This window comes from Pleurodeles waltl, chromosome 3_1, assembly GCF_031143425.1.
Source record: "Pleurodeles waltl isolate 20211129_DDA chromosome 3_1, aPleWal1.hap1.20221129, whole genome shotgun sequence".
Classification (NCBI taxonomy): Eukaryota; Metazoa; Chordata; class Amphibia; order Caudata; family Salamandridae; genus Pleurodeles; species Pleurodeles waltl.
Genome location: NC_090440.1, coordinates 1,651,260,801 through 1,651,285,088, shown reverse-complemented (window position 1 = coordinate 1,651,285,088; position 24,288 = coordinate 1,651,260,801). Strand labels below are relative to the sequence as shown.

Below are 24,288 nucleotides of genomic sequence, written 5' to 3'. Positions count from 1 at the left end.
GGAAACCCATGCATGGAGACGATGAACGACTATGAGTTCAAACGTCTGACCCAAGAAATGTGAAAATGTTTTTTAGGCAAAGACTACTCAGTTTTCTGCTGTTGCCAATTTGAAAACATATCTTTCGTAGCCCAATTGAAGACTAGAGCATGTTTATTTATCGAAAACAAACCAAAAATCTAGCACGTGCAGAAACTGAAATAAACAGTATCACATGTGGCTGAGTTTCTCAGGACAAAAGCAAACAAAAAATACATTAGAGATAGTTACAGCAGCAGAGCTTTCAGACGCTGAGCTAGTTAACAATTCTTGCTTTGCAGTGCTAGGCATGAAAACGAGGACAGACATCACGCACAATAAAGTAACATGGGCATGGAAAAAGCCTGCGGGTCACTCAAAATGGCAGTTTGCAAATGAGTAATTAAATAATTATAAAACAACAGACCGACTTCCCGGTCACACACCTTTTACGTTATGTTGAGCACTTTTTTTTGTATGAATCGCCTAAAAAATCTGAAAAATGTAAGAAAAATATTTCTTAGTCGATTGTAGACTCGGCATTTTCATACTGTACTAAATTTTAAGGACAAGAGTTGCTTGCTGGAAGTTCTGCACTTTAAATCATGAAATCAAAGGATGCTATTGTCTGATTTGTAGAAATTTAGCCTAGGTGCACGAATTATATTTTTTTTATATGAAACGTCATGATTTAAGGTTTCATTAATTTAATATAGACACTTTGAGAGCTAAAACATAAATACATTTTAAAACAGCAATTATGAGCATGTGGGTGTGTGATTATTCATCAGCTAAAGGCCTGCCTTAACAGTGTGAAACATGACTGTGCCAACTGGAAAGTCAATTAAATAAGCAGTTAAGCTCAGCTGGGTATGCATTAAGTCAGCCCACCGCATGGCATGCCCTATGTGTGTTGGCTAGAAAATGCGGAAAGCACGGAGTTTTAGTGTAACATGCAACCTAGGGTGTGATTTTGTACTATAGCTTAGAGGTGTGAGACTTGCCCAACTCCTATTAACGAGGTGGGACCTGGGTGGGTTCTGATTAGTTTTGGGTAAATTATAAATACTAACAATTTAATTGGGTTCTTAAAATGACCAAGAAACAAGGCAACCCTACATCATTTAAACATTTGAAAGAAAAACTGCTTGGAACCATAATTGGTTGCAGCAATTTAGTAAAACAGTGGAGAGAATAATTTATTGAACAGTGTTAAGAATGCCCTTATTGTCAAAATTGCTTCTCAACATGTGATCAAACAGGATATTTAATAAACTAGCACCAGAAATACTGATCTATAAGGTTGGCTACCTTTAATTGTAACACAGTAAGAATACTTGCAGTCAAAATGTGCAACTACGATGACCTTGAAGAGTTATTTTGATTCGGAAATTCTAGTTTACTAGTGCTTGTTGGACCATTATCTACAAAAGATCTTTGTAAACCTTTCACTTTTGTCATTGATCTGTTGACTCTTCTGAAGGCTTTAAAAGTTTGCTGAGCGGTTGCCATATTTCAAACCTAAGGTTGGAGTTTATTTTTGTAAAACAAAATTCTAACAACCCTGACATTCTGGCAATGTTGTGTCATTTCTCTTTTCTCTTTTCCTATATTTGTGGTCAGCAGACGTTCCCCACATAGCAAAACAAACGTATGTCAGGCAGACCTTTTTAAATAGGGCAGAGAGTCTGATGACCCAAATCCATAGGGCTATCGTGTATGGTTTCCACCGGCAGAAATAGTGAGGGAACCACTAGAGGAAACATGACTATCCACCCGACTCTAAATAGATAGGGTGGACACCAGCAAAGTTACCTGACTGTCAAACTCTAAATAACCCCCTTAGGGCCAGATGTAGCAAAGGTTTTTACCCATTCTGTGTCTATGGGAAAAAGTGTTCGTACATGTGGCCCTTAGTCTCTAGTTTTGTTCTGTTCCTTCTCTTTGTGGTTATTGGGTCTTAGTCTAAAGTGAAATTTTGATTCCACGGTACACCTGCGGAGTGGCTAAGAGTTATCTACCAATTTTGGAGTACAGCATCAGGTCTCCAAACAAGAGAAACTGTACAAAAAAGCTGCAAACCTCAACAGACATTCTTACGAACAAGAAGTGTGTGGTCTATGTCTGGCATCTCTATCACATATTTACAAAGCATGGGCACAGTGTACTGCTTTATTCTCTGCCTAGTTCTGTTTCTTTCTGGCATGTCTCTTGCTCTCCCCCTCATTCAAAGACGTGAAAACATCACCCATCCTGAACAAGAAACCAGGCTATAATACTAAGAATTTTTATCGAGAAAGTTTATACAATTAATAAACCTCGAGAGCTTTTCTGGATTGTGCAAACTGTTTTTTGCACCTGCTGATCTCTCATACATTTCAGTATTCAAGACATTACTCTATCACAGAGCACACCCTCAATGGAAATTTCTCAACAGACGACTCAAAGCCCCCTTTTCCTTTGGACTATAGCATTCCCCCCACCACCACCATCACATCGCAAAACGTAGCCTGCTGCTTTCATGGAAGGTTTGGGAGGACACTCTACTTTTTGTATCTTTAATACATTTAAATGTGTATTGTCATCGTCTGTGATGCTCAGTTTGACCTGAACTTTTATTTATGTTCTTTCAAACACTTTTGGTGAAACTTTCATGGCAGTCCATTTCATTATGTGGTAGAGATGACAGACAGGTAACATAGAGCTAGCTCTACTGTTAATCCAAAGTTTTCAGCAGTTACCAACACTCACTTTCAGGCTCTATTCATCATTACCAGGTCCATCCATGCTGCTAGCTCTGAAAGGAAATTGAGGTTGGGTGCCTCCAAGAGTGCAGGAGTTGCATGTCTGCATGCTTCGATGAGGTTTATACAGGTATCTTGCTGGGTGAACACAGCTTCAGTTAAATTTAAGATCCTCAAGCAATGTAGAGACGTTGGCTATAGGAGCAGAACTGGGAGTGCAGGATCAAAATAAAGGTAACCTCATATTTTTTCACTATATCTCTCTAAGAATATAATAAGAAAAACTTTGGTCCTCTTGTATCAAACTCTATGATTAACTGCAAATGCAAACCACTGATCAGGAATCTTTGTAGTTGTGGGATAGCTTCCTCTTTGGGAATCATGTAAGGCATCCTTGAGGGGAACCAGCAGTAGTGTGGGCATCACCCCATGCTCCCTCTGATGCGTTCCCATAGAGGAAGCTTTAAAATGTTAAAGCAGCAACCAGCCCTTTACTGAACATGAGCTGTGTTAAAAATAAAACGTTTCCTGTTTGGGAAAGCAAATGCAAGAATGGTGGTTAGTTGTCCCTGGCAAGTCACCATGACTCCGTTCTCATCCATTCACAGGGAAATCAAAATAACCTACCAAATGAATATTCATGGGGGAGGGGCAAGTTGTCACCTCTGCAAATGTGCAGTTTGTAATGCGACTTATTAATACAAAGTTCACATCGCAAATTGTGCACCCCTTCACAAACCAGATGGTGTGCAGACTACAAATCCTGGTATGCAAATGGGTCTTTGTAATTTGGGCTCCTAGTTATTTAGTAAAAATATTTTTCAGATTTATTTTCGGATATTTTATGTAAATATATGTTTTCGCTTGTAAACCTGTTTTGTTTTATTGTGCTCTCCAGTTGGGTAATTAACTCAAAGACTACAATTTTGACCGTTTATTCAGGTGCAGTTGCAAAATATCTTGATGAGTAAATATGTTGAGTACTTCTTGGTGGAAGTCAGAAGCTGGCAGAAAAAGTTGATGATTGCTGACATGGTCATTTCTATTTGGCTCGAAGTACAACAGACATGGGCTCATTTGCAGAGTATCTTTACCAATTCTGAAGACATCCGAAAGCAGCTCCCAGAGGATGCCAAAAGATTTGAAATTATTGATCTGGACTTCAAGGTATATAGCAGTACACAGATGACTAAACTAATGCATCTTGTGATATTTTCATCATTTTAATTCATTTTGCATGCTTAACAATATTCAGCACACATTTTTTGAAGGAGCTAGTTGAGAAAAATGTAATTATATCACATTAATCTTTACTAGACTATGATTCTAAGCATTGTCATACTGTAACCATGGATAACTTAAGCATGGACTAAATAACTAGGCCTCAAGACGTCTGGTTACCTGGAAAGGAATCAAGAATAATTAATACAACTTCTCAATGAATCTCTTAATGAAAAGTTACACATTGACTAGGAACATAAGAACCCTCTAGAATTATGTTTTCAAAAATCAAACATGGTCTTTTTGCATGAGGACAAGATCATAATCTGAACGTTTTTTCTGGAAAACAATAGGAGTTGTATTAAGGGACTTATTATGCACATATAATGTAACATCTAGAATTTTAACTCTTAGTTTTAAATGCGTAAACATGGATTGCGCACATTGCTGATTTCAACAAGAATATGCTAATGCTATGAAATGATTGCGCACACTGCAAGCGATCTGAAACATCAAGTTTTTAATTGCGGGAATGAATCGTGCGTCTTGCAGATTCGAATACCACCTTATAAATGCCAAGAAATGGTTGCGCACAATGAGTATCAAGAGTTAAACACAAGGAATGAATCACGCGTCTTGCCGATTCGAATGTCACTTTGTAAATGCCATGAAATGGTTGCGCAAAATGAGTATCAAGAGTTAAACACAAGGAATGAATTGCGCGTCTTGCCGATTCGAATGCCACCATGTAACTGCCAAGAAATGGTAGCGCACAATGAATATCAAGAGTTAAACACAAGAAATGAATCGCGCGTCTTGCTGATTCAAATGGCACCATGTAAATGTCAGAAAAAAACCAAGAGCACATTCACTCGCACAAAGTAAATTCTCTCAACATGAAAATTAGGCCCAAGAACTCGAATGCCTTTGAAAACGGGATTGGGGGCCCAGCCTGACCTCCGTCTTACCGCCCTGATCAAGGATCGCCAATACAATATAGGGCAAGGCCTGGAAGATCAAAGTAGGCCTCTGGAACAGGAGCTCAGGAAGTTGCTGCTGCTCTGCACCGGGACCTCTGAATAGTGAGCACGTGGAGCTTGGCTGGCTCCCTTATATAGAGTCTGGCCCAGCCCACAAACCACACTCAGTCATGCTGCAGAGAAAGCTTCTAGAAGGCCCTGGAAAGGGACCACACCCTAACACACTCTGAAAGCCTGCAGCAATACATTGCAAATGAACAGTATTTATAAGCACCTTGAATATAAGTCTTCAGGATTAAACTCTGTAATGCAAAAGGTTAAACAACAGCATATCAGCATAATGCATGAATTACGTTATCTCATAAGTGCTGGGTTTTTGCATTCCAGTCGCCCGTAGAGCGCGCACTGCCCTGATGTTGACACCAGCCTCTTTGTAGGCATAGCTCCCCTTACAGGCCCTCAAAGAGAGCATTTCTGGGCCATCGCTTCCCTTACAGGCCTGCAAAGAGGGCATTCTGAGGCTGACAGCTCCATGTCCCTTTCAGGTGCTCTGCTTCATTACCCTTCCCCACTCCCCTAGCAGTAAATTCAGCTCAAAGTGGAAGTGAACATAAATTGGTCCTGCACATCTCCAGCTCTTCTATCACATGCTCATCTTTATGTCCCACTGTGTCAAATCTTCCTTCCTATCAATTAAGAGGAATGTCAAACCGAGTGTCCAGTAGCTTGTTTTTTCCCTACTTTTCTGTTGTCCATTAGGGCATACAGTACCCTTAAATGTAAGGAAATAGAGGGGCTGGCAGGTATATCATAGAAAGCATCTTGTGATTGAAAATTCAGAGCATGCATTGGCCTTTTATCTCTTAGCCCACAGAGATCTGAATACACTGCATGGGTAAAAGAGGGTGCAAATAGCTTTATTGCCCTTCCCTGTATGTCAGTATCACCTGTTAATTATCAGTTGCTCATTATGGACCGCGCCTTTTGCTAAGGCCCATAATCGTGAGTGGGGGTGGTAGTTTACAGCAGGGGAGCCTGATGGTAGGTGCAATAATGGTTAATTAGAACATACTGGATGGTTCATTCTCCAGAGCCAATCAAAAAGTAAACATTTTGGCATTAACTGGTAAGCAATCATAAGTGGGTACGGGTGAATCAAACATTCTCTGAATAGTTCCCCCCTTTTTTCCTTTTGGACCTTCCGTCACAGAATGTCAGTTGTCCAGGAGTCATGCACACCAACTTGTGTAGCACGTGCTGCAGCGCCAATCACTTAAAACATCACATAAACAACACAACAGCTGTTGGAGGGAGGGCATGTAGCTCCTGGCAAATTATCAAGTGCTTCATCCCCTGCAAAGGCTGTTGTGAATGACATCTGCAGCACCAGCCTGCATTGCAGCCTTGCTCCTGATACAACTAATATTATGTGAGAGCAAAGGAAGATGGAGAATGCTCTATCAGTGCCCTCCGTCTTCCACCCATGTGGAAGTATTTTAAAACAAGCATTTGCAATGCAGTAGGTCTCGCATTTACTTGAGTTGGAGATATTGGCTTTGTAAATGCATAACTGGACTTTTTTGCCACAATAATTGGTCAACCCTGCTGTATATTTTGGTCCTTTCTGCAGCAGCTGTGTCAACACAGCAGGCGGCATTCAGAGAATTTTGTAATGGGAAGAGCGTATATGTCTTTAGCACTAAGAAAAGGCAGTAGGCGTTCAAGGGATACAGAAGGCAGGCCAAGTCGGTCTACAATGTTGGCAAAGCAAACAAAGTGAAAAATATATTGAATGTGAACAGAAAGGGAATTTTAACCTTCAGGCCAAGGACAATGTTTGTATGTTAACAGAATGAAAAGTCTTGCAAATGTTTTTGCCTCACATTTCAACAAAGCTCTAATGAAGTTAGCAGAGCAGCCTGAGAAGATTTATGGCCCCAATAAAGGAGATAAGCAATGCCCTGTGTATGATGTTGTGGGTGCTAGCAGGTAGGGGCCCAGGAGAGAGAGACTCTCTGCGATGTAAATTGAGGGCATATTGTGGATTTCATGAGCAGTGAGCTAAATGACCAGGTGTTTGTTTAGTAAAATAAGCTTATTTTAGGAGCTGGAGGTAAACGAGGACAGCACTGGAATAAAGTCAAAACAAATGTCAGCAACATGGGAGGAGGTGGGAGGAATGGAATGCTGCAATAAAACGCAGGCAACTATCAGCCTAAAACATTCACAATGAAAAGGGGGCACCAAAGAAATGTCCAAAATAGTCCGTCACAGCAACAGATAAAGAAACCAAAGTAGAACAATACAGTAGTTGGTCACTGCACTGAAACAGAAGAAGGAGGGAGAAAAAAGCAGAACTGACCACTAGCGAGCAAGAATTTTTAAAGGACACTGCAACCAACAAATAAAATCGCTTTAAGCCAACAGTATAAGTTTACTTAAGTATACACCAGGTCGAACACTTACACTCTACCTAAAATAGGTCTAGTAGATACCAGTAGATCAAAAGTGGTAGAGTTGGCTTTGGAGAAAGCATTTGATGGGTGTCACTTTTTTCTTATTCGTCTTTCACATTGCTTCAAAACAAATGTCTTGTAGGACTAAGGAGCAAAGTGACACACATCAATATCAGTTTTAGCTTTCTTCATACACGAACAGTGGAATTAACTGCATGTGAATACATACATATCAAGGAGCATGTCTTATAGTACAATTAAGCCTCACCTTCAGTTTAGCTTTTTTGTTGATTTTATTTTGGGATATCAGTTTTCCTGTTTTGTGTGCATGTGGGGTAAGAAGAGTTCTAAACAATTGTTTTCATGACACATACTTCCAAACATAGTGACTAAAAAGCAGAAGGTTCTGCTGACAGTCTTTTGAGGCCTGGCAGACTCCCCAGAGTATTGTTCATCAGCAGGGAAAAACACGGAATGCATGAAGGAAAACACTGTGTGCCGCTCCCTCAATGTTGCTTTCAATGACAAGTGGGTTGTGAATATTGCAGCTCACCAAATTGTAAAGCAATTCACATCTGCCTATTGACCAGGCGTTTTCCTTCTATCAACTTGTGAGCAATATTTGTAGTATTCAGTAGCATGTGTTTTTTAACCTTCATTTTGTTACTCCACTCATTGACTCTTTGTTGTTATTTGGTTTTTGACATAATGAGATCTTCTTCTGTTCTTTCAGTACTCTCCACTACTGGATCCTCATCATTTCATCCTGGTCACTAACCCTCCCACCCTTTTTTGTCAACTCGTTCTTCTACTCTTGCTTATGTTAAATCTGTGTTTTGACTTCCCTTATTACCTTTGCTTCATGTGCAGTTCCACAAGAACCTGAAGTTGCTCTCTTGCATTTTCTAACTCTGCAGGAACTTGTGATTGGAGTAGTCACAGCAAGAAAGGTAATAGAAGTTACAAATCAAATGGGACTACTTGAAAATTTAGAAGTTCTTCAAAACAGGTATGTCCAAATTCCAAATTTGTCAGTTCAAATTTAGCAATTCATGGAAAAGTACAAAGTTTAAAAGCAAATGGCATAATGTGCAATTCAAATCATAAAAGGACAAACTAATAACATTAATCGACAATATAATATCAATCAAAACTATAATCATAAAATGCTAAAATAATCAAGCATCAATGGCCTTTTGGAAAGTCCAGTCCATCAATGATTAAGTTAATGTAACAGTGTACAATGTAACAGTGCTAAGTTCTATATGGAGGCTATGATATTCTGCCGCATTGGCCATGCAGACATATTAGATTTAGCCACAACGAACACCCCAAGTGCCCTAGTGCCACTTGTACATACTCTTAGGGAGTTAATACAGCCACGCAGTCCCAAAGCCCAACACATTGGTGCAATCCACCTTGATCTCGATCTGGGGTAAGGCATACAGAAAAATTAGAACTGCTCTTCTGACTCATCTGTAGAATGACAGGCCAGGCTCAGAGATCTCGGAGATCGATATGGAAATGATGGACTAATAATTACTGACTAGGAGGTCAATACGGCTGTGAGATCGATATGGAAATGATGGACTAATAATTACTGACTAGGAGGTCAATACGGAACTGTCTTTCAGAACAATATATGAAGAATGGACATATAATTATTGATTAGGAGGATGGGACGGTATGAAATTCATGAGTGGAGATATGATGAAATATTTATTTGAAAATAAAATCATGGATCAATTCATCGGATCTAATTCTCATTAAATTCTATTGTGAGGAGAGTGCGTGACAAGAAATCAAGACATTAACAAGACGTTATGAGAAAAGAATTTATGCTGTCAATCACATGAATGTCAATGCCTTTCTTCGGTTAGATCACTGCTGAATTTGTGTATACAATGTGACATTGATGGGGTTTTGATATTGTCGGTAGATTAATCAATGTTGGCAACTGGTATTAGACACTCTTCATTACAATGTGACAGCAACGAGTGCCTCGGTATTGTTTTATGCCTGACGGAGGCAGCCTGGCGGTGAGTGAGGGCCGCCTATGGCGGCCCTCCATGAGCTCATTATGTGGCGATGTGGGCCACCATGCCGGCCACGGCATGACGGCCCACACCGCCGAGTTCATAATGACCACCATAATCTGGGCATTGTAAATCTGAATCACTGGGGAAAATGGGTGTAATGAAGCTCTTTTGGCAAACCTCACTAGGGTGGGAGTTCAGTGGATGATTATAGAAGAACTCTTTTGGATTTGGGGTTCCCAGGACTCGTAATTCAACAGTCTAATTCCCAGGTAGTTGAATTTGGTTACTCTCCCTAGTGTGGTGCTGCCTAGGCTAATGGTGCCTCCCAGTCTCCTCTTAGAATAGACCCTAAACTTGGGCTTTTGAGTGTTTTTCTCTAGCCCGTAAGTATCGCAAAAGAGCAAAAACGTGCCCATAAGTGTCTGGGGCCCTGAACATGTTTTGGAGATTAACAAGGTGTTGTCAACAAAAAAATAGAGATGGCTCCTTTTTGTTTGACAGAGAAGGTGAGTCATTAACACAATTCAACAAGTATTCAATACATTTGTTTATAAAGAAAAGAAAAAGGGTGGGGGCCAAGACTAATCCTTGGTGAACTCCCTTGCCTACATTGCTCTTATCTATTAGTTCCCCAATTGGGCCTCACTGGATCCTATCATAATTTACCTCAAGCAAACACATAGTTATGTTGAACAGATTACCCAGGAGATTCACGTCTGCTAAAACCTCCCACAGCTTTGCTTTTGGGACAAGGTCAAATGCGGCACACAAGTCAATGAAAGCAACATAGGGAGTTCCACCATTAGAGACACTGTTGATATATGGTGCCCAAACTGAAAGACTGGAACAAAATATATCTGAAGGAATCCTGTTCAACTCTGTGACCTTATCCTGCATTTGTGAACAAACTTCAGCTGACGTTTTCTCAAGGGAAAAGCTAAGTGGCAAGCTTTTGAGATGGGGAGCTACTATATGCTGGTCAGCTGTGTAATATTACAGTAGAGTGATTTAAAATGTTCTTCCCATTCCCTTTGGCTGCATGAATGACTCAGGTTGACTAACCCAATCTTTGGCTCCTTGGTTCACTATTTTCCAAAATATTTTAGAGTACTTCTTAGATAAGACTTCAAGAAGATCCCCCCAGATTTATTGTTCTCAAGATCCTTGGCCAATGTAATCATCTTCCTAAAGGCTGTTCTAGACTCCCTAATAGCAGTTCTGATGCCTAGCTTTAGGGTAGTTACTAGATTGTCCTTTGCCTTTCTGCAAATAGCAGGGAACCACTTCTGGGATTTTCGTGTCATGGCAGCTTCCTGAAAGCTCTTCATAAAGTGATGTTCAAGCTTCGAGAATAGGAGGGCATGTTCACCAAGGATGGAATCTGAGCACTCCTGGTTATTAAGCACATTTTGCATGTGGGTAACCACATTGCTGTGGATGTTTGAAATCACATCCTCAGAAAAGCATAATGCATTCCACTTGACAATCCCTATGAATATTAGTCACTGGCAAGGTGTTATCACTGGCTGTTAATCCTCCGAACGTTACGTAGGATATAAGATTACATGCTGTTAAAACTAGAGGATCCTGATCACTGTCAACTCTGGGTCTGACCATCATAACTACCATTGTTCCTGAAATGCGCAGGTCTAAGATGATACAATCTATAGAGCTGGAGTTGTTACCTCTACAAGATGTTGGAGCCGGATTTACATCAAAGTAGAATGTCCATTACAAGTATGTAGCCCATGGGTGAGTGAAATATTGACCCTTGCAGAGCAGCCCTCGACAAGTAATTCCTAAAGGGAGATGTTAGCTCTGAAATGTTCCATACCACATCCTCATCTATGCACAAATAATGTGCTATGGTATTGGGCTGAAATGTTACATTTAAATCCCCTACAGTGATAATATTATGTGTTGCTAAATAAGTGGATAATATCTCATCCAATAGGATGATGGTTCTTCCTGCGTGCCTATGCTTCTGATATAGATTTTGATTAACAAATTGGGAGCTTTGATAGATTGTGTTATATGAAGCCCTTGTAAAACAGGGGAAGTAAAAGACCACTATGTCTTAGTACATTTCAATGTAATGTTCACCCAAATAAATATGCCACACAAGTGCCTTCCTACAGTAGAGCTCATTGCAGGGACAGAAACACTTATGAAACCGTTCATATAGACATTTTCCACTGCCCATGTTTCTTGGAAAGTGCAAACACTGTGGTCATCAATTGAAATTCCCTCACTCAGTATCCCACAGTTTTGTCCTAATCCCAGCTACATTCCAACTGTACATTAATACTGTTGTTTCAGATTTAACATAAGATTCCTGTTATATGAAAGTAGCAGGAGTAGACACAAAACTGGAAGATGAGGTCGAGTTGAGGGAAGCCCAATCAGTTCCTGAATGGTTTTGGGCAGATGTTGAGTAAGTATTGGGACTTGTCTTAGGGCCAACAATGTCAACTCTAAAAGGATGAGTTCTAAGGTTCTAACCATCTGGTTTTCAAACATTGAAGATAGGGGTCCTCACCTCTCCTCTAAATTCCAGTCCTCCATCAAGTATATCAACTCTCACAGGAAATTTGCTTTGTTTGTAAACATTTCACAAGTGTCCATTCACAAGCATAACAATATCTGCAGCCTGGCTATTAAAATTGAGTGTTATAGTGGCTATTTTAGCTTCTCTAATACAGGAGTAATTAGTTGGATCACATTGGCGGAACTGAACCCTTGAAGAAATGGATTCAGGTGCAGACTCTCTTTTATCTAAGTACAGTCAGTCATTCTCAGTTGGATTGGCAAGGGGCGTAAATCATTTAGCCACAGGAATTTGGAAAAGAATTGGCATACACCCCTTTGAATTGTACAAAGACATATACTGAAGATGCTGATACAAATAACCCAGGGATAGTAACTTTATACCATACTCATCCATACTAGCTAGGCCATACTTTGAAAACAAGCTCTGTGGGTTCATTAGATACCTGAAAATAATGATCCCGCAGTCGCCTTCTAGGTTTTTCTCTAGCAGGCGTAACCATCCAACCCTGCAAACCATTAAGCTATCATGAATGTTTAAGTAAGAAGGGGAACATTTATTTTAGAGTGGAGCCAGTGCAAGACATTGTTTCTGAACACTGAGGATGATTCTGTTGCATCTCAGGGCAGTGGGTGAACATGAGTCATTACTACCACGTAAGGACAAGCAGCCAGGGACAAGTTAATATTATCACAATGTGAGGGCTGCAAAAATGCAGTTCAATTCTCTGAACTTTCACCTGACCCACCCAGTGACCTGTATTGTGCCCAGTGGAAGGCTGGATGAGGTCTAGAAGAAACACCACCAAGTTCCTAGGCCTCCCGGGTGGGGTGTTGGCAATGAAAGGATAGTTTGTGTGCCCACTATCCGTTCTATGGCCTCTAACCGCTCCTCAAATGGAGACAGGAAGATTTGACGGATACAATAAGTTTGCCCAACAATCTTTCACAGAATCTTTGACCTCAGGGTCAAATTTCCAAGGTTGCTGCTTAACAATAGTATTCTGCACAGCTGAGCAGGGTCCTGAACTTGTAACTTTAGGTTTGGAAACAAGAATATGCTTTTTGCGTTTAACCGGAGGACCCACCTCAGAGAGGGTACTTGTTTCCTGAGCCTGGCTTGAAGTAGGAGTGACATCAAAAGGATTAGCCACTGTTTGACTTGTGGGTCGCTCTAAGTGTGCCTGGGACGAGGATTGGGAGGAGGATGAGCTTTTCAATGGGGGCGTATAAAACCAGGAAAAAGCTCAGATGTTAATGAGAGAGGTTGTTGTGCCAATTCTCTATCCCTGTTGATTATTCTCACTGCCCATTGGATGAACCCATTGAGTGAAGAGTTAGTGGCGGCTTGGGCAAAGGTGATCATGCCTTACGCTTCCCCATAACAAACCTGTTGAAGGTTTACAACGGGTGGGGCAATAAAGCTCTGCAACAACACAAAACCATCTGATAAAAAAAACGTAACACTCTTGCCAAAAGAAACAAGGCCTTTCTCTATTGGGGCAGTTTGCACGTTAATTGAGGGGGCAAGAAAACAGTTCCCACTCTTGGCGTGCAGTATGAAATACAATTCTTTACTTGGGGCATATAGACAAGGATGTCAGAGGGGTCGACTTACTTGCCGTTGGCCCGGGCTTTGCCTGTGAGCATTCCATGCCGCGGGGCACAGGACTCACTAGTATAGCACAAAAGTCTCATGTTACCCTTCTCCTCAGGGAGCTTTACAGGCTGGAGCTGGAAGTTCCCAATAGTCCATAACAGCAACAGCATCCTGTGCTGTGGGGAACAGAATGTGCTTGTATAGCACAAAAGTCTCACATGCCCCTTCTCCTTAGAGTGCTATGCAGACTGGAGATGGCATTCCCTAATAGTCTGCAATAGCAACGGCGTCCCATCCCGCAGGGGACAGGGCGTGCTTGAATAGCACAAAAGTTTCATGCCCCTCCTCCTCAGGGGAGTATGCAGGCTGGAGCTGGAAGTCCCCAATAGTCCACAACAGCAATGCGTCCCATGCTTCAAAGTGTAGTTTATTGTCTGACTTCCCCAAGTAGTGGCTGGCCCTCAAGAAGATTTTGTGGGCGTCTCTGGGTATGGTCGCAGTTACTGGTCGGCAGAGATAAATAGTATGATAGTGGTCTTTCCAGGATGTCTCTGTCAGAAAAGGAGTCCTTGGTGTATGATATGTGGAACTGGCTCAGGCTGGTCCAGCCTGTTTCCCTGTCTTAGGCAAAAAGAAAAAAGAAAAGAAAAAAAAAGTGATTTTTTTGTACTTTAAATTTACAAAAAGTTGACTTTTTTGTTGGACATAACATAAACTAACAGGATAGTCCATTAGTTACATCAAAGAGAAATCAGTGATAATTCATTAATGTGCCTGATCAAGCATTTGTAGGAACAACACGTTATCACATTTAGGAGAAATTCCACATCTGAGATACTTCTGAGATACTTCTACTGATACTTTTTTAAACCTAGGTGTCTTTTTTGTCACATTACAATCAAACGGTGACAGCTACCTGTACACTGACACAAAAAATAAGCGTGTCATAAAAATGATCAAAAATCTAAAGCTGTCTCTTTTTTTTTAGAATATTTTTATTATTTTTTGAGAAAATATGGCCAGAAGCCAAATGATGGACAGTAGTTCCAAAGGATGGTTCCATTGTCCACATATTAATAACAGAAATCATTAACAACCCATCCTTTCTCATCCTCCCATCACTCCCCCACAAACACTTATGTATTCACATGATTTAGATAATGCAAAGGAATACCAGAGCATGAGCCATATCACATCATAATAGTATGTACAGACTCTCATCAAGGCACTCCCCGATCTCATGTCCTGTTGACTCATCTAGTTCTAGCGAGTAATACTCTAGCCATTTGCCCTATATTTTACAAATTTGTTGGGGGCAGCCTCTGCTAGCATACCTGACTTTTTAAGCTGCCATACCATGCCCCTTTTCCATTCATGTAATATGGGGCACTCTCCACATCCCCAGTATCGGGCTGGATCTCTATTGACGACCACCAGGTCAAAGTTACAAAATAAAAGTTGGATTCTGGAAAGTTTGATGTAGTTTGGGATCCCCAGGAGGAGGAATTGGTAGTGGAAAGCACTTCACTGACTTGCCACGTGATTTCAGTCCAGTAGATCTGTACGCGGGCACAATCCCAGAATGTATGAAGAAGGGACCCTCTGTATTCAGACACCTCAAACAGTATGGATCTTCGGTCCTCCCCTTGCATGCAGGTGATGCCTGTCATATCACACCCTGTGTAGTATCTTGAATTGGACCAGTCGCAGTCTGGATTTTATGGCTTCTTGCCTAGGCTGCCTCCGAGTCAGTGTCCTCTGGTTCTCCCACCTTCTGCATCCATTTATCTCTGAATCCCCCTAGGGTGTCTGGCATGTTATTGTTGAGGTTTTTATAGGTAAAGAGATCACTCCCTTCCCTAGTTCGTCCATCAATAACGCCCCTCTAGTAGGGCATAGTCTGGAATGGCCACCCAGGGAGCCTTTTGGCCCTCCAAGCATGTTGTATTTGTGCATATTTTAGACATTGGCTCTCATGCATGTCATAATCATGCTTGAGCGAGGAAAATAGCAGAATATCGCCACTTTTGATCAGGTCTCCCACCTTGGAGATCTCAATTAGATCCCATGCCTTAAAGCCCCGCAACTTCCACAGTTCAGGCAGCCAGTGTCCCTCCTACAATGGTGTTTCTTTTGTGGGACTGCCATACCACCCAAGGGTTTTCATAGCTCTCTCCCAGGCCCCCATTGCAACACGAGGAGCCAAGCATCTGGCATTCCTCGTCCCCCATTGAGGTAGCGTGAATAGGTCCGTGTGTCCCATTGCGACCATTCCAGTCTAAATGTTGAATTATCAAGGGGGGGTGGGGGGGGAATACCTCAGTCATTAATGTTGATTGGGGATGCCCAGTTGTAAGCGTGTATAACACGGATATCTGGCAGAGCAATTCCACTATTATATTATTTGTGCTGCAAGGCTTTAAGGGCATTCTGGGGTGCCTGCATTCAATAAAAGAGTCTGTATATCTCCATCAATCATTACGAAGATTTCCAGGGTGATGGAGTAGTATGTATTCTGTAGGACGTAGAGTAATTTCGGTAAAGAGACCATCTTGATGATGGCTGCTCTCCCCAGGAGTGTCAGGAGCAGTCCTCTGCACCTCTCTATGCCTTCTCTGCAGGCTTGCATTACTCTCCCAAGGTTACGCTTGAAGCATATATCTGCATTTAGTGTCAAAAATATGCTGAGGTATTTAAATCCCAGGGTAGTGAGCAGTACTCGCCGGAGGAGAGTGGGCATCTCAGTCTCGGTTTGCGGGAGATAGAGTGTTGATTTGTCCCAATTAATATGGTACACCGAATGGCTCCTGTACTCCTCAAACGTGCAGAATCAGGGGTAGGAACTGCGAGGTTGTGGCAACATACAACAAGATATCATCCACGTACAGCAAAATTTTGTTTTCTGGTGTGTCACTGCCCGAGACAGTGAAGGCACAGATCTCTGGATGATCGCGGACCCTACATGCCAGCATTTCCATAGTAAGGACAAACAGAAGTGGGGATAAGAGGCATCCCTGTCTCATACCCCTACCTATGGTGAATTCCGCAGGCATTGATCCATTCACCCTTACAGTAGCAATAGGGGACTGGTCCAACAATTTAACCCATGTTCTATATTTTGGGTTGAATCTGAATTTAACCAGTGTTTGTTCAAGAAAGAATAGTGTGAGGTTTCTGTTAGTCTTTTATTTCGTTCAAGCCAATTAAGCGCGCGTCTAAGATTATACTGTGTGGACCCGCCAGGCGTGAAGCCTGACTGATCACGGTGGGTTAAGGGGTGGATGACCTGAATAATTCTGGTGGCCAAGATTGTTGCTAGTATTTTCACCTCCGTATTAAGTAGCAAGATTGGGCGATATGAGCTGCAGTGTTCCCTTGGCTTGCCTTTGTTATGGATCACTACTATAACTGCTCACTGAAGGTCAAGTGTGAGGACTCCTTCCCCCTCAACTCCTTTGAACAGGTTTAGGAGATGGGGACCCAGTCAATCTATGCATTGTTTATAGAACTCCACAGAAATCCCATTGGGTCCTCAGGACTTGTTGGAGTTGATCTTCGCTACGGCAGTGCGGACGTCCTCTAGTATGATCTCAGCCTAAAGCATGTCTCAGATCTATCCATTTAACATGTGGGTTGTGACTGATGCTAGATAGTCCTCTAATTGGGAGCAAGGCCTGCAGTGGTCTAGCTCTATCTAGGTCCTCATAATGGCTGGCAAAGGCTCCAGCAAGTCCTTCATTGGAGTCCACAAACTCCCCTCCAGGCCATTCACTCAGTGGACCCACCTTGTTTCTGTGTCCTTCCGTCCCAACCAGGCCAGAAGTCTCCCATCCTTATCCCCTGTATCATATAAATAGTGTAGGGATGCTAGCATTTGATTTTTGGCCCACTCCTGTACTCAGACTTTATATTTGTTTTGTAGCAGCACCATCTGCCTAGGGAGAATGGGGTTGGCTTTTGGCTTTACAACTCATTCAAGTTTTAACAATTGTCCCTCCATGTATTCTAGGGAACTCAGTGTCTTGCTCTTCTTTTGTGCTATTGGGTTTTGGGTTCTGTCTTGGAGGAGTGTTTTATAAGCTTCCCAGAGCACGGCTTTGGATGGGGCAGTGTTCATTTTCTTTAAAGTAGAGCTCTGTATCTACTCTGAGTCCTATTGCTACACCACGGCTTCTAAGGTCCCATGCATTTAATTTCCATCCCATCCCGCCCCCTATTCTTTGGGCCCAGTTTAACCAGTAGACATGAATGGTCTGAGAGGCCTTTTGCCAAGTATTCAGCCTGTAGTATTGTGCCAACTTCTCAGCAGGGGAAAACATATAGGGCCTCATTATGTCAATGGCGTTAATGACTGCCTACCACCACAGCGACGGCCGTCAAAACACCTTTGCCGCGGCTACATACCGTCCACCATATTATGACCATAGCCGAAATTCTGCCAGAAGGCTGGTGGAATTCCGGCTTCAGTCATGGCGGCGGATGGAGGTAAGGTGGCCCTGCTGCCAACAGCAGCACCATGCTAGTAGACCGCCGCAGACCGTTTCATAATCCATGATACGGCCTAGCAGTGTTCTACAAGCGGACGCTGCTGCTGGCAGCAGCGACACGTCCCGTCTCCTGCCGGAGGACCCCCTGCAAGCAGGTATGTCGGGTGCTCCGACAGGGGAGGGGGATGGAGGGTGTTGTGTGTGTGTGGGGGGGTGGGTGTATGTTTGTGTGTGCGTGCATGCAGGTGTGTGGCGTGTGGAATGCGTGTGTGCATGAATGGGTGTGTGCGTGTATGTTGTGTTGTGTGAATGCATGTGTGCATGTGTGCATGTATGTATGTCAGTGTGTGTGGATATGTGTGTGAATGTATGTATGCATGCGTTGGTGAATGTGGGTATGAGTGTGTGTATGCGTGTCTATGTTGGTGAGTGAATGTGCGTGTATGTCGTGGGGGGAGGATGGGGAGGACTCTAGGGAGTGGGGTGGGGGAGACCCTTATCAGTGTCAGGGAAGGAATTCCCTAGCACTGATAGTGCCTAATGCCATGGTTTTCGTGGTGGTGAAAAAGCCATGAAAACCATGGCGGTAGGCGAGGTCATAATCCCCTGGGTGGGACAGTGACTGAAGTCTCCCACCCGGTGGCTGTTACCGCCCTGGTGGATGGAGTGGTACATTGGCGGTTTGGCTTGAGCCAAATCGCCAATGTCATAGTTTGGGGAGAGGTACCGCCAGCCTGTTGGCAGTACCTTTCTCCAAAATACCGCCATCTGCCAGGATTGTAATGAGGGCCATAATCTAGGTGAGAGAATACCCTATGGGCTCCAGAGAAGCATCAGTAGCTTCTCTCAAGAGGGTGCACTCTTCTCCAAAAATCTGAAAGGCCCAAAGTGGTCGTGAGTTGAAAAAAAACTCTGTGGAATTCCGCGGAGATGGAGTTCCGTGACCCATGGAGTCTTGAATGTGCCTGATCTTGGAAGCGCCAAGCAGGGTTGACCTGGTCAGCCATGCCTGACCCTGCTTAACACTTCTGAGATTGGGCATATACAGGAGCGCCAAAGGTAGTGAAAGCTGCTGTTTCATCCCTCCTGTGCAGTGGCCTCTCCCGCGTGCTCTGCACACGGGACCAGATCATAGAGGGAGACACAATAGAGAGGAAGGAGATGGTCTTCAGGTACTGTTTAATATTGTAGTGTGCTCTCTGGCACCCAGGAACCCAGCAACTAGTTCCCCAGGCCCTTTACACCAGGGTGCCACACAATCTGGCATCGCTAACTTGCTGCATCATGATCGCCTCCAGTAAAGCGACCCTAGATGATATTAGGTAGTCTTTAGGCGGGTTGTGAGTCTTTACATTTGCGAGCTCCCCATCACCAAGCATGAAAAGGAGGACTAGTGAGTGAGCGACAAGGCCAGAGGATCAGAGCCAAGCCCGTGGAGCATATGCTAATGTTCTCAGTGAGGTATTTGTAGGTTGCAGTGGCACGTGCCACTTCACCACTGACTCACAGGTCCACAGGCATCTATTCTGTTTGTGCCCTCTGATCCATCCCTCTTCACAGCGTGGGGTCTGTTTAATGAGAAATCTTCTCTCTCTCTGCCCACTTTGGGCTGCGATGGGCTGAAGATGATGCTGGCAACCTCTCTTGTAGTCGGTCGCCTTGAGGCCAGGCCCCACCTTACCGCCAGGCTCTTCCGCACTGGTTACCACTGGGCACGTTCAGGCAGGAGAGGCTGTGCTGCAGCCCCGGTATCACTGGGGTGCCTCACCTAGCCCTATCTATGTTTGCCCGTAGGCCTCAGGGCCTCACCTCCACCCCAGAGCACAAGTGTTTCGAACCTGCCAACAAGGAACCTGCTGCGTGTCGTCGGCCGATCAGGGCTGTTCCAGAAGTCAGTCAGTCAGGCTAGTAGTTGCGGCATGATCTGTTCCACGATGCCCAGAATATCAGAAGGATTTACGGCAGGCCGGCTTGGAAGTTGTCTATAGAACATCCAGCTCTGTTGCCATCTTGGCCACGCTGCCCCTAATGCTGTCTCTTTTAACATGCTTGGGGCATCTTATTTACCATAACTTAGAACCAAGTATGCTCTTCTACTGAATTCAGATTAGTACTAATATTAATCTTCTAAAGTCATTTGGAATCATCAAAAGAACATGTGCATTCTTCGTTTTACTAATCCCTTATCTGAATCCATTAAAAGCATGGCTTTCCTCTCATGTTTTCTGTGTCATTTATCGCTTTCTTGTTTTTTTGTTTGCTTTTTTTTTATTTAAACTTGACGTGCAGCTGCAGGTTTACTGGTAAAAGGGAAACCCTTTTGGCACAGGTAAAAAGAAGTTAATTTAAGACTTTTCTGGATGGAAATATGTTTTTCCTTGGTGTAAAGTGTGTGACCAAAATCAGTTTCTTTTTGGGAAATGTTAAGTGAGTTTAATTATATATATACAACTTCAGGCAATTAAACTATGGGTCTGATTTAGAGTTTGGCGGATGGGTTACTCCATCAAAACATGACAGATATCCCGTCCACCATATTATGATCTCCATAGTCTATAATAGAATTGTTAGAAATGGGGTCTTTGGATGGCAGTCAGGTTACCCTCCAGAACCTGGGACTGGATCTCAGGCACCTTGGGCCTCAGCCCATCCCCATTCCCTCTCCTCAGAGACTGGACAGGGGGTCCCTCACCCATCCCACTACACTGGGACCTCCCTGGGACACCCCCAAATGCCTCTTCAGACTCTCTGGTACTCACCCAGAGGTCTGCCTCCAGTGTAAGTTCCCTGGGGTCAGAGAACTCACACTCCACCTGGTGTTGGCATAGCTCTGGAAAATAAGGACTAGACATATGCTCTCCAGCAATTACATCACTCAGCCCCTCACATGAATTAACCAAAGCACCCTTCACCCATCCATCCGGTGACTCTGCCTTGAAAAAGCACCCCACACCCCCACAAAGTCCTGTGTCATCATTGAGGATGCTGTTGATGAGAGGCTTGCAATGCAAAGTCCTGTGTCGAAGATGCATCACACATCGAAGAGTCTGCAGGGCTGCAGTTCCAAAGAAACTGCAGAACTGCAGTGCAGAGTCCTGCATCATTGTCGATGATGGTGTTGCCAAGAGACTTGCTATGCAAAAGCATGCATTGAAGATGTGCCACGCAGTGGTGATTCTGTGAAGAATGCAAGCTGAAATGCAAGGTTCAGCATCAGGGATGTGTTGCTCTGCAGCAGTTCTAAAGCAGCTGCATAGAAATGCATTGCACTGCATTTGTTTTACTCACAGGACCACAGTTAGGCTGGTGAAGCACCTTCAGACCCACTTCCAAGAGTCCAGAACTGGGGTGGCACTACTTGGGGGGTAGGACTCACAGCAGACTGCATCCAGGTGATGGGTTTAAGGTGGGTAGACCCTTTTCTGTCCCTGAGGCTCTTATCAGGAGGCCAGCCAACTAGCCCTTGGAGTCATTCAGGTGGTCCTGAGTTCAAGATGCAGGTATAGTCCTTCACTCAGGCAGCAGACCAGCATAGCAGCAGTCCCTCTTGCAGAGCAGCACAGTAGTCCTTCTGAGTCTTCCACAAGACCAGAGATGTACTGAAGAGTTGGGTCTGAGGGTCCATTATTTATATTGGTGCCCACATTGAAGTGGGAAAGGTTGCTCCCCTCCCCCCCACGAAGGTGCCTGGAATTTCCTGCCTCCCTGCCCTAGCCGCAGCTTATATGGGGTCACAATAGACTAGTGTTAAACCCTTTGGCAGTGTACCCAGGCAGGGCCTTGTGATGTGCAATTGTGGTTGGTGTTAACTCCGCCCCTTCATCAAGTCAGAGATGGCCGTTCCTGCCAACACCTTCTTTGTCTCACTGTCTAGGAGCAATACACATAGACCAACTACCAGTTACACCTAGTCATGTGACCCATGATGCAGACTGAAGGCACCAAATGATTAGGACAAGGAAATGCCAACTTTCTAAAAGTGGCATGTTCAGAATTGTGACTTAAAATCTGAATTTATAAATAGAAAGCATTTTAAATCCCAATTCCTTAGACACCACATAGTACACTTCTACCTGCTCTCAAACAAAAGTTAGCACCCATTAAATGTAATAAGGTAACCCAGTGTTATGATTTGGGAGAGGTAGGCCTCATAGACTTGTGAGTTTTTCTATAAAAGGACATGTAAAATTTTAAAATACATGTCCAACTTTTTAAATACAATGCACCCTGCCCTATGGACTGTTTAGGGATACGTTGAGGTGACATATGTATTAAAAAGGGAGTTTTAGGTCTGGCAAAAGGGTTATTTTGCCACGTCACATTGACAGTTTAAAACAACTCACAGGCTGCAATGGCAGGCCTGGGACCTGTTTTAGGGGGCTACTTAAGTGGGTGGCAAAATAAATGCTCCTGGCCCACAAGTAGCATTTAATTTACCAACCCTGGGTATATGGTATGCTACTTTACGAGGGACTTATAAGTAAATAAAATATACTAATCAGGTGTAAGCCAATTTTACCATGTTTTAGTAAGTGAGCACAAGTACTTTAGCACTCGTTGGCACTGGTACCGTGCACATAGTCCTAAGGGCAACAAAAACAAATTCAGCAAAAAAATAGGAGGAGTGTAGGCAGAAGGTTTGGGGAAATACCACCCTAAGGCTGACAGGTCTAACTGGTGAGAATATTTTTTTGATTTATACTTCAGAAAATAACATTATTTAATTGATTTAATTGACTATATTTAAATTAAAGAGTTCATTCAAAAGTAAGTTAATAGTGTAGTAGAATGTTTTTATTTAGTTCTACATTTAAAATAAATATGTATAAATTATTTCCATAAATATTTAGAATAAAATATGTTTGCATGAGTAGCATAAATTATTTGGGATTACATAATATGCTCTTTAAATATAAATTTTGTAATTTTGTAATGTAAATATCAAGTGCCATGGCCAGTCTCTAAGCTATCAATGTCAAAGGTCTTTTTGTCATGTCTCCAGGTTTTTCTTATCCAATTTTGCAACTTGTTTCGAAATACTTTGATAGAATGTAATAATCAAATTGATGGTGATGAAGAGCACTTTCAATTGGCTGAGTCTAACATTGCCAGATTGTTTACACATAATTTAGGGCCACATGTACAAATGTTTGGCATTGTGATTTCCTAATTTGCACTTTCATGTGAATCGCAATTCCAAATGGAAAACGGACTGCATTTAAAAAGAAACAAATAAAGCATTTCAGTTAAATTTTTTAGGAGCAGGCAGTGGTCTGTGGAACCACTGCTTGCTCTTAAAAAACAAGTTTTCACATGCATTCACAAAGAGGATGTGCTACTACCAATTTGAAATTGGTGCTAAGTGTGATTGTTTTGCGACCGCATTCTCGCTCACAAAACAATCATACATACCACTGCGAGTCGTTATTAGGAAGGGCCTACCTTGGCATACCCCTTCCTAATAGCGAGTTGCAAACCAATTTTGCAATTCTTGAAATAGATTACCAAATCACAAATGTGGATTTGTACATAGGGAAATGCTTTTTTTCATCGCAAATGAGCCAATTCTGCAAATCGGGCCATTTGTGACCATGAAAAAGCTATGTACATCTGGCCCTAAGTGTGTCAGTATCTGCGTAATAGAGCACATTGGTTCTACCAAACACATTACTGTTTCCTTGAGATAAATTTGCTTGATGCACATATTGCATTCCCAGCTGTTCTGTGCAAAACATGTATGTAGAGTGTTGCAGTTTTTGCATCAGATTTTAAGTATCAGGGGCTTCAGAGCATTTTTCAAGGTGAGGTCAAGCATTATAGCAGATTCACGTGATGAATCACAAAGGGTGAATTGGTTCAAGTATTCCTCATCTGGTCTGAGTATAATACAATTTATGCTGTCACGGTAGTGACTGCTGTTCCTTGAGGAGATCGCATCCTACTTGTTCTGAACCGAGAGATTGATACACACCTGGGATAGTGCTTCTGAGATCAGTGAGTGTTAAACATAGTCAATGGTTCCGACTGATTATTTCAGAACATTTATTAGATACATTTTGAGAGGTCACAGAAATCCTTCTGACAAATGATTAACAAAAAGAAGAACTCTTGGTCCACCACAAAGGAGTCTCCTTAAAGTCTTTTGTACTTCATATAGATTTAAATATGGACATAATAGTTTCTCCATAAGAAGATA

The 24,288-nt window shown here is 42.7% G+C and overlaps 1 protein-coding gene across 1 annotated transcript in view; it reads left to right on the top strand.

The window, feature by feature from the left end:
• LOC138283610 (dynein axonemal heavy chain 11-like) overlaps positions 1-24,288 on the top strand; it is a 2,790,563-nt gene that overhangs the window by 892,641 nt on the left and 1,873,634 nt on the right. Inside the window, exons 30-31 of the mRNA XM_069221547.1 lie at positions 3,705-3,929; positions 8,337-8,428. Of these exons, the coding sequence (XP_069077648.1) occupies positions 3,705-3,929; positions 8,337-8,428 (317 nt within the window). The remainder of the gene's footprint in view (positions 1-3,704; positions 3,930-8,336; positions 8,429-24,288) is intronic.